Source organism: Atractosteus spatula, chromosome 5 (genome assembly GCF_055471065.1).
Source record: "Atractosteus spatula isolate fAtrSpa1 chromosome 5, fAtrSpa1.hap1, whole genome shotgun sequence".
In the NCBI taxonomy this organism is placed as follows: Eukaryota; Metazoa; Chordata; class Actinopteri; order Semionotiformes; family Lepisosteidae; genus Atractosteus; species Atractosteus spatula.
Window position 1 is genome coordinate 6145938 of NC_142710.1, and position 10829 is coordinate 6156766.

The 10829-nt window shown below is 39.9% G+C and overlaps 1 protein-coding gene across 1 annotated transcript; it reads right to left on the bottom strand.

Annotated features, from left to right (window-relative positions):
* Window positions 1-10362, bottom strand: LOC148833691 (SLAM family member 5-like). The gene is made up of 6 exons (XM_088916474.1): window positions 10166-10362; window positions 3363-3683; window positions 2493-2753; window positions 1760-1891; window positions 662-705; window positions 1-247 (listed from the first exon to the last, which is right to left on the bottom strand). Exons 1-6 carry the CDS (start codon window positions 10212-10214, stop codon window positions 113-115), a joined length of 942 nt encoding a protein of 313 aa, XP_088772600.1. The 5' UTR covers window positions 10215-10362; the 3' UTR covers window positions 1-112.
* Window positions 10363-10829: the final 467 nt, after the last annotated feature.

Sequence of the window (10829 nt, forward strand, 5' to 3'; positions counted from 1 at the left end):
CAGGACATTCACGGGATTTCCAAAAGAAGGTCAAAGTGAAACGGGATCAGGTGGAAGGTCTGTGTGGTCTCCAAACCTGTTTTTCACAGATCACCCAGTCCTCAGCTGAACACTAAGAGTTCATGTGAGCCCCCTGTACAGTACAATATATGGTCGTCTCCTCAGGATGTTCCACTGGTTTTCTCTGACCTCCTGCTGGTCCCAGAGCTGCATACAGAGTCTCGACAGGAGGGGGCACAGCGGTCTCCTATTCAGAAAGGAAAACAAAGATCCAGAATTACAATCACACGCTCAGCAAATTGTCAGGTTTTCTCCATCGGAGAGTTCAAAGCCTTAGACGGAAAAGGCGATCATGGCTTTCAACTCATTCACAAAATACTTAGTAATTACATGTTTTATGTAGTCTTTATAAAAAATGATCATGAATATTATTACAATTATATTTTTAAAGTTCATTTTTCCCGTGTTTTTTGATAGTTTTGTTTAGTGTGATATTTCCATGATTACCATTTTGATATGGATAATTTGCTTTAGATTAGAACATTTAGGAACAAATGAATTAGGAATGTACAGTAATTCATCAGGAATCTTGTGTAATGTGTACCACTCCTGCTGCTACCGTTTTTAGTACCAGATATAATAAGAGGAAGGAGAAGAATACCTGTACTGTAGAATATGTAGTGTAGATGTCCTCTAGATTTCCATCTGAGCAGTTCAGGAAAAAGGAGACAAGTTAGAAACAAAGCAAAACCAAAACTGCAAAGAAATGAATATAATGTCTTTCTCAAAGGGCAGGCATACAGTAAAATATCAAGGAATCAGCCATGTATCTAACAAACATACAGTACACATGTCTGATCGGAAATACAGTACGTGTGTCTCTTATATACTTATAGTAACTTCAAACGTTTCAGTTAATTTATCATGTCCAGTTTTTCAGATTTTTCTGCAAAGTGACATAATGAAACTTAAACAGAAAATGAGATGATACTATTCTATTTGTTATTGGTGCGCTTATATTTTTCGTAATGAAAATAGTGTAAAATACTCATGAGCAGAACCGGTCATGGTAATATACAGTATACTGTTTCTACACTATTTCAAATATCTGATATATGTACTGTATACTGTATATTGCAAGGGCATAACCAAAGACATTCAAGTTCTGTGAGGAGTTCCTTATTCAGCTGTCTATCTGAAGGCTGATAGTGTTTGTATTGCGGTATATATTATGTATAGATATAAGGGTTAAACTAAGTTGTTTTTGTGCTATGATGTTGCTGTGGTAAACAAACTGGGCTGTGGACAAATGGTAAAATGTGCAATTGTACCCTTTATCAATGGAGGGATGATAATTAGAGGTTAATACCACACAGACATTTAAGAGGAAGAGAGTAACAGACAACACATCTTTGCTTTGGCCTTTGTGGGCCTTCCTGTTCATTTTAAATGTCATCTATAGTAAATCTTAGAAAGTCGAGATGTCTTCTAGAAAAATATTCCAGTTTAAAATGTAGTCTTCAATAATTTTGTTAAACAAGGTAAAAACAGAGAAGGTTAGTAGAAATTCATAGCAGATGGTAGCATTTCCTCGGCCTGTTAAATGTCGGTTTTGCTTTTTCTGTTACATGTCACAAAAGTAGAGCATTCCACGCATGAGTAGTAACAGTAGCAAATTCACTGTTATACTGTACATCATGCACACATCATTCACTTTAATGGTCAGACACTTTGAGGCAGTAGCATGGCAGATTAGTACCTTGATTAGTAGCGCTATGATTTTTTTTAACACATACATAGATGATGCTCAGAACAAAGAAGGTCACGACAACACTGATCCCACTCGCCACACCAATGATCACTGCTGCGTTGTGGGGCTCGCTGTTTTTACCTGAAATGACAGATACTGTCAGATACTGTTTTCCCATCAATAACGGAAACAAGTACATTATTTCCTTACAGGTGCAGTAGCTGTGAAAGAACACTGGTAATGAAGGCACTGGCTGTTGTAACAGTACATGAACAGAGGTTAAAATACATCTCATTTATACAACCTAAATCAAAACTGTTCTCTCAAACTATTCTCATCACTTTCCATCAAGGTTGAAGACATCCATCATCTTCTTCGGAATAGAGGTTTTCATACTTTGTGCTGCAACACTAAACTGCAAGTTAGCGGGAAAAGATCAAACAAAACCATGGAGGGATTTTTACTGAGTAGAAGATAAACATGGATACCCATGATAAATGTTCAGTTTCATTACTCTTAAATAATGTATTCTGTATAGAAGTATAGAAGCTGTATAGAAGAGGAACATACAGTAATACCAGCCGCTTTCAAACTGCACAGTGATGCTTTTTGCTTTTTGTAACCTTGCACATTTAAATATTCCATAAACTGGTCTTCCTTGCAAAACTAATAACTTGCACTTAGAATGCACGTACCGAGTTCACAGGCTCAACGTGAATGATGGTGTTTTTGCCATACTTACAGACATCTTTTAAAGCCAACGAATGAGACTCTTTGCTGACTTTGTTGCTGGCCTTGCACACAATACTGCTGTTCTCTACAGTGACAACGATCTCCAGGGCATCCGACTCTATGTAGTCTCGTCTCACTTCAGTGCATTGCGTCTGCTGGCAATTGTAGGACACAGAATTGTCTTGACCGACAGTGCATGTAGCAGAGATGTTGCAGAGCTCTTCACTGGCTGAAGCTGACTTCACCTTTAACTCTGGTTTAATCACAGAATCTACAATGCAACAAGTGGTTGATTAATTTGATACGACGGGTACATTGGTTTGCTTTGAATGCTTTCATTGCTGGGTGACCTGACCACTTGCTGATCAATGCCATGACCCCAGTACCAGCACGGGTAGAATAGGGACTGTGAACGCTGTTTTACATCATACCCACTTGAGTCTGATAGTCTCACTCTCTGCAAGACTCAGACTCCTACTGTATTAGCATCCATTTAAAAGAACAGCTGCTTGCAATGGTGTCTCACACTAACACAGGCTCACAGGCCCCTGCAAGGTCATATGATTCCCTTTTGGGATTTGGTCACACAGCAAAATTCAGATCTTATCAGATAATCATATTACAAGAAATGATAAAGGTTAACCCAAGTTAGTGGAAGAGTTGTAGTCAATCCTGAAGTGATACCCCATGCTGAAATGTTGTCAGAGCTGTGTCACTGAAAGCATCAGACACAGTGAAGGAAGAATTTCTGGTTGCATATTTGTCTCAATGGTCTATTTTGATTCTAGACTTCATATTGTCTACTGAACTGAAGTCAGAACAAAAACATATGTCCACAGAAACCACATAACTGTAACATTTATAAGGTTAAAACATGTACCTTGGGGGATTAATCTGTAAGTTACAATGCTTTTGTCAGTTCCTTCTTTGTCTTGTATTATTGCTGTGTAAAATCCATTATCTGATTCCTCCAGTTTATTAATTTGTAGCAAAAAGTTTGTCTTAAAAAACATCACTTTACTCTCATAGTGAGGAAAAATGTCGAGATAATCAATCTTGAATGTGTATTCCAGTATAGTTTTAGAAGTGTTGAACCTCCAGTAAAATTTTCTGTTTCCTGCTGGCTTCACTCCTTCCACATCCAGAAGGTAAGGCTTTCCTTTTAAACCATAGCGGTCAATTACTTGTTCAGATTCAGTACCTGGAAATGGAAAAACAATATTAGCTTTATACATAATTTCAGCCTTAAATGTCTATACTGTATATAGTGTATGTATAGAGAGAGAGGATCAATGTATCGATGAACATTATAGATTGAATAACCAGGCTGTCTTAAAAATAGCAGCAGTCCTTAAAATTTTTCATGTCTTCATGTGGTCAGTGTCATTTTTTAAAGGTATTTACTCCTTCTTGTGTGGTGCATACTTTTGAAATTCCAGAACTGATTTGCCAGTTGTATGGTTGAAAAATTAAAGCATACTTACATGATATAAGATATGGGTAACTGTTTCCAAAACATAAACACTACAAATGATTAATTCTGCATAGCTTAAGAAATGTACAAATATCAGAATAGGAGAAGCACTAATATTGCTACTTGTACTGCAGCTATTTATACAGCTTGAACACATAAAATAGCCCCTAATAGATCAAGATATTCTAGTATAAATAGGAATATTATATCTTCAACGCAAATACTGTATCAGTGAAAAACTTTCTGTAATGTTGTAGCTGGTGATTTGTCAGAACCCCAGTGCAAGAGACCGGAGAGGGAAAAGTGAAGCGTGAAAAGGAGAATGAGTTACCGGCTGACGGGGCTGATCAGCCCAGGCTGGCCAGTAATGGGGGGGGGGGAGTGATGATCCCAGGAGAAGCCATACGAACTACATCCCCAGCGAAAAAAGGCTGTTGCACAAAGCCGGTTGGAAAAAGGGGGTCTAGGGTATGGAAAAAGCCCTAATAGCGCAGGTCGGCAAACTGGAGGGTCGACACGGTAAGTAGTGAAAAAAAAGCATAGAAAAGGTGCTGGCTGGAATAGAGACTGCCGTCTCAGGTCGATGCAGGGCGCAGGCTAGTAGCCGAAGCCGTGCTGTGCCGGGGGAGGCCGAGAGTCAGCTGGGAGCGCCGGACGACACAGGAACAGAGGCTGGAGTGCCAGGTGATGCTGGGAGCTGAGGCCGCTGCGCAGAGAGGAAGACTAGAGCCAAGGCTGCTGTCTGACAGAATCAGCCGGTCAGAAAACACAGTCCCGTGTATGGGAGAAACTGAGTTGCGGGCGTCCTGGGAAAGGAGTCCTTAGAGGGGCAGACTTGAGGCTGCTGAGACTACCGCGCGGAGCCAGAGCTGACTTGAGGCTGAAGCGCAGGGAGAAGCTCTGGGGAGGCCGCAGAGACGGCTGCGCAGAGCAAGGGCTGGCTTAGTGCGCTGGGTGACGCCGGAGCTGAAAACTGCTGCCAAGGGTGAAGTGCAGGGTGAAGGGGAAAAAAATAACTGCCGCAAAGCCCGTGGGAACGACGAAACCAAATGGCGAGCGTCCTGATATAATAAAAATAATGGGGGCTTCGGCACGGAGAAACTGAATAACGAGCCTTGTAAAAAAAAGAGAGAGAAATGGAATTCGGGGCCGTCATGAGGCTGGTACTTCATTTGTTCATCCATCAATGTCGATGAAGACCATGACTATCAAGAGATTATTAAAATTGATTTAAATGTGTCCTGAGGTGGCTGATGATTCTAATCTGGGCACGGATGTCTCTACCACAAATACGGCGTGTAAGACCAGTGTTTGCTGCGATGGAGGCGCTGACAGCTCTGGCTTTTTCGTGTCTCATGCATACTTTCGGCCTCGGCTATGTGTCATTTTTTCTGCAGCCCCTGTTCCATTGAGGATTGGGCTGCGCCATGCTGTGCGATCAGATGCCAGGCTTTCCCTGATGCCGGCGGAGATTCCTAGGCTTTTCATGGAGGTTTAGTGAAAAGCCATGGACATGGACTGTCCTTAAAGTGCATCCTGGGTCTCCCAACTGGGTTCTTTCCCTCCGCCGGTTCACCGTACAAGAGCTTCTTGGGAAGACGCTCATTGTCCATGTGTAGGACATGTCCAGCCCATCTGGCCCAAGTCTTCTGCAGCAGGGTGTGAATGTTGTGCTGACCTGTGCCTGTCCAGACTCCTGTGTCAGGGATCTTATCATGCCACCTGATTTTCAGCACTTTGCGTAGGCACGTCATGTGGACGTGATTCAATTGTCTGACATGTCTGCTGTAGATGGTCCATCGTTTGCATGCATAAAGTAGCATTGGTAGTACTATAGCCTGGTAGACTTTCAGCTTTGTGTTGAGACTAATACTTGTACATTCCCAGAAGTTGGCTTGCAACCTGCACTGCTGGCCTTAGCAATTCTGTGGTTAATTTCTTCATCTATGTTCACATGCCTGGATAGATTACTGCCAAGATAGATGAAGCTATCTAAGACGTTGAGTGTTGATCCCTTGGCTTTGATGCAGGGTTTCTGATGGGGCTTACCGGGAGGCAGGCTGGTACATCGCTTCTGTCTTTTTGTGTGCTGATTGTGAGACTGAAGTTGTTGCATGCTGCAGAGGACCTGTCCATGCTGGCTTGCATGTCCTGCTCGCTGGCGGCATTGAGTGTGCAGTCATCGACAAAAAGGAAGTCCCCAATGACCATCTCCTTCACCCTGTCCTGTATCTGATGTGGGTGCCTTCCTCACTGTTGCGAAAAGCGTCGAACTGCATGGCTGAGAACATCATGCTGATCAGTGCTGGGGCGAGCACACACTCCTGCTTTACTCCGTTTGTCACAGGGAAGACGTCTGCGATCTCACCGTCATCCAGCAGACAGCGGGTACTTATGTGCAGAAAAAAGACTGTCTAGCTCAGCACGGGAATGTGAAGAGGGCAAATAGTGCTAGGTCAAATCTGGGCGAGGCGGGGAAAAAAAAAAATCCCATCAAATCAGAGCCTAGGCTGTCGATAGAAAAGGGGGAATAGAATAATAAGCGAAATTACTTGGATCACCAAAAGGTGATCCAGTCAGAGCAGCAAAACCCTGGAAAACCATGAGCCCCTGAGAATGTGATGATTACCCAGGGCAACCGCTAACCCGAAGGAGGCTGCCCTGACAATTTCCTAATCGTTACTGTATATCAAGAATCACTAAAGACTTAAAAAAACTAAAATGTTTTTTTAAGACCAGTTAATATCATATAGTCTTAGTGGTTTTGAAGAGGATGATAAAAAGATGTTTTCAATAATTATCTGCAAGTGGTTTTCAGAGTACACTGGTAGATTTTTACTGTATAATGCAAGTGGGGATGTCTCGGTACTTTTAAGCGAAAGGCTGTGGGTTCAATTCCCAAACCGAGCAGTACTATTGTAACCGTAGGGTTCGTGCGATGGTGGTTAAACGCTTTGCCTGAAAGGATGGACTTTGGAATAGAGACAGATTTTTCTGTAGACAGATTATTTTTTTAACAGTCTCATTTACACTTGCTGCACACTCTCTCTCTCTTCCTGATCTCTTCCTTTTTTCCTGGTCACGTTATTTCATATAATAATCAGGAAACACAGAAAGTTATATGAATTTAAACCTATCAACAGACTGACACAGTGAATTCTATATAACTCAAAACATTTTAAACTGTGTAGCTGAATAAAACAGCAATGACATACTGTAGGACACAAGTTTACATTTTTATTACTGCAATGTACTTCACTCAGCATTCAGTATAATAATTAATCATCTTTATATTTTATTATTGAATATTTAAATATAATTATTTAATAATAACAGTAATTTTTAACTATTTTTAACTCACTCTACTATCTGTTTGACCTGATGTAAACCTTGTATTCCTTTGTATAAATTTAGAATACTTCTAAATATTGTACAGGTATGATAGTTCTGTCCATGTGGAGCTTGTTTTTGAAATTACAATGCTCATGGAGCACAAGCAAATATATACTGTATATATTCTATGCAATTTAATTTTGGTTCTTAACTGCAAATATTTTAAGTTATTGACATTTCCCCTAACAGGTATACAGTAGGTAGATGTGAAAAAGATGGTAAAATGAAAAGACATAATGATGACTGAAAAGACATTCCTGGCAGTACTCCTGAATGTTTTGTTTTTTTTTTACTGCCTTTATCAGTAATATTCTCTGGTTCCTTTTTTATTTAAACACAAACGCTTTCTTCCCACTTACAAAAATACAGAACTACAAGTGCAAAAGCTGAAACATTAGAAATGTCATCTAAATTCTAAGGGACAAAAAGATGTACTGTACCCTCCAACGTGCCTATCAACAGAAACCATGCAGATGAGACTTGAACCTACAACCCACTAGTCGTGACTCAAGAGATTTACTGACTATGCTATGCCACCCTCGAAATATAAGGAAAAATATAAAGCAAATTACATTAAAAATGTTTTTTGAATTCCAAGATTCCCCAGTTCTAAGATCCACAGTTCTGCTGACCAATCCCAATATGGGCATGATAGCTATGGATAGCTTTGATTTGACTTCGAAAGCTGCAATTACAAGTGGTAACTTAGTTCTGACCTTAGTAGCGATGTGATTGGACGATATGTTAATTAAAATACATACCCAGAATTCAACTTAAAACAAATCTCTAATCAAATCTACATACTGTATTCCAGAAAGCGTGGAAAGCAAGCTGCAGGACTGGTGATCACAGCTTTATGGTGAGTATGTGACTGAAATTCATGAGATGATTCTCCTACCGTGTACATTTACTATCAGTATGCAGTACAACATAGTAATTGAGTGACTAGAAGGACAAGACCTGGTGTTACTGTAGATCATTTGGATATGGCCTGTGAATCTCTCCAGGAGGATGTAGTAAAAATTGGAAACTTTTCTTTAGGAAAAGACATCACAACACAAGAGAAGTTGCTCCGTTAAAGACTTCCAGGCAACAGCCACAAATTGTCATCACAATAATAAGAATTCCTTACACTTATATAGCGCTTTTCTCTACACTCTGCTCAAAGCTCTTTACAGGTAATAGGGATCTCCTCCACCCCCACCAGTATGCAGCCCCACCTGGATGATGCTCCAGTACTCTCCCCACACACCAGGTATCAGTGGGGAGGAGAGCAGAGTGATGAAGCCAGTTCAGAGAGAGGGATCTAAATGGGCCACATTAAATCATCACGGACTCATCTCCTTATAAATCCTCTCTACTCATTTTCAGATTTTCTCACCTGTTCTCCTTTCCTTCATGAGTTTGGATCCTCCTTCTCAACTGCTCCTCCCTTACCCTTTCTTAATAGTCTTCTCCCAAGCCTAATTCCCCTCTCTCCTTCACAATTGCAAAAGGCTCCACACCCGAAACATTGTGTTTCTTTTTCTTACCTTTCAGCATGGGTGACCCTTCACATGTTCTTTTACATTCAATTATTTTTAGTGGTGTCGGACTCATGTGCTTTTCTGTTTTCGGTTCTGAGTTTACCACTGTTAACATTCTCAGAGCTGTTACTTTTCTTCTTCCTTTTAATTTTAAATGTGTGGTCCAGCTATTTTGTTGTTGCATAAAGTGTGATAATGTTCTCCCGCAATGTTGTTTTGAGTCGTGATTCAAGTGTGAATTATTAACTTCATTAACCCAGCAGATCACCTGCCTTTGATAACAACTGGACTTGGACAAAAGGGTTTAGTAAAAAGGATCAAGAGCAGCCATCGACACCTTTGTACAGTATGTGTTTTTGTACAGAGGTTCGGAAGGGGGTGTAGTTTAAATCTTGCCCGTTTCTGTTCTCCACTGCCTGAATATCTCTAATTATCTTGCCCTGTCTGGGGATCTTTTCTCTCCCCCCTCCATCCAGCTCATCTTCACCTTTGCAGCTGCTCCCTGGCTCATTCCTTGTGAAACAAGAGGGAGTTATTCACAGTAAAGCTGTCATTTTCTCAGCCTGGCTTCTTACATTAAATAAACTGTGTATTTCCTCTCCATGGTGCATTAACTAGGATTTGACTGAGCTACTGAAATTGATATTTGGAAGCTGTGATTTAACTTGAGTCTAAGGCTGCTGACTAACTTGAGTCTAACCCTCCCTACACTTCACAAACTTTTCTTATTGGTCACTTCATAATGTTAAATTATAACTATATAATATCACAGCAATTATTATTTTAAGTATTTTTTCCAGAAAAGACTAAATGCAATGTCATTTTCATTTATGAGCTGAGCTCCCTTTTTTACACACTGCATTTCTGCCAACTGACCAAAAATTATGAATTAGTCCAATAAGGCTTAAAGGTTCATTTACATGTAAAGAAAACATATTCTGCTCCAGTAGAGTAAGTGCCATATGGAAATAGAAAATAAGGAAATAAAGAAAGTTACTTAATCAGTCAAAAGAAGAAGCATTTGACCAATTTATTAAAAATCCATAATATTTTTTATCATATACTGTATGTCCTATATTAGAAATGCAACAAGTAAAAATGAGTTTTGGAACCATATTGTTAGAAGGAAAAAGCATAATAGTACACAAAAACTGATTACAATGAGATTTGCATTTATAACTTCTATGAATCCCTGACAAGTGTTTAGACAGTTATTTGGTATCGAAGAATTATAGATGAAAATTTTTAACAATGACTATTAAATACAGAAAATCAAAAAGCCACCTTTACCTGCTACTGGCCAGAGAAAGAGCAGACAGGTGAAAAGGACCAGCTCCATTTTTCTTTGCACCTTCAGACGGCTGTGACTCTGAATAAACGGAATAAAGTGCCAGTGTCAGTCAAAGTACAGTTTCTAAACCACACTTTCAATATGACATTGAGAATTGGCAAATAATGAACTTGTCCTCCACCAAAAACTCATTTTTCATTTGATGAAACCACACACTGACGTGTGCAAAATAAAATTGCTTAGTTGATATTTATAAACAGGAAATAGGATTGCAACACTTTTTTTGAAAATAGTACCAAAAATAATTATACTCTTTAGCCTGCTCCAGAGCTGAATAAAATCAACGTTTGTCTCAATATACTTGCTGGGTATCCCCAAATGCAGCAAATCAGAAGATCTGTTTCAGACGTTGAAAAATTTCAATGAGAAAAATTCTAATGACTTTATTTCAGGGGATCTAATCACCAGTAGTAAAGGAGGCAAGAAAACAGGACACTAATGGCAATCCCCAAACTTATTTAAGCGTGGGATAAGTTCATCATGAGACGGTCTCTTGCCTGTGCTTGTGTGGAACAATACTGCCCCCTTGTGTCTTTGCATGAACATTGCATGAATATGTTTGTTCTCCACCGAGTCCCAACAAGTTGTCAAAATTGCTTTCTG

What these genes read in the sequence shown, in the direction of transcription:
- LOC148833691 (XM_088916474.1), bottom strand. Translation starts at nt 10,214, where the DNA reads ATGGAGCTGGTCCTTTTCACCTGTCTGCTCTTTCTCTGGCCAGTAGCA. An exon ending in CTTTCTCTGGCCAGTAGCAG is followed by an intron (nt 3,684 to 10,165) that starts GTAAAGGTGGCT and finishes TTCCATTTCCAG; the next exon opens with GTACTGAATCTGAACAAGTA. An exon ending in TCATAGCGCTACTAATCAAG is followed by an intron (nt 706 to 1,759) that starts GTACTAATCTGC and finishes TGAACTGCTCAG; the next exon opens with ATGGAAATCTAGAGGACATC.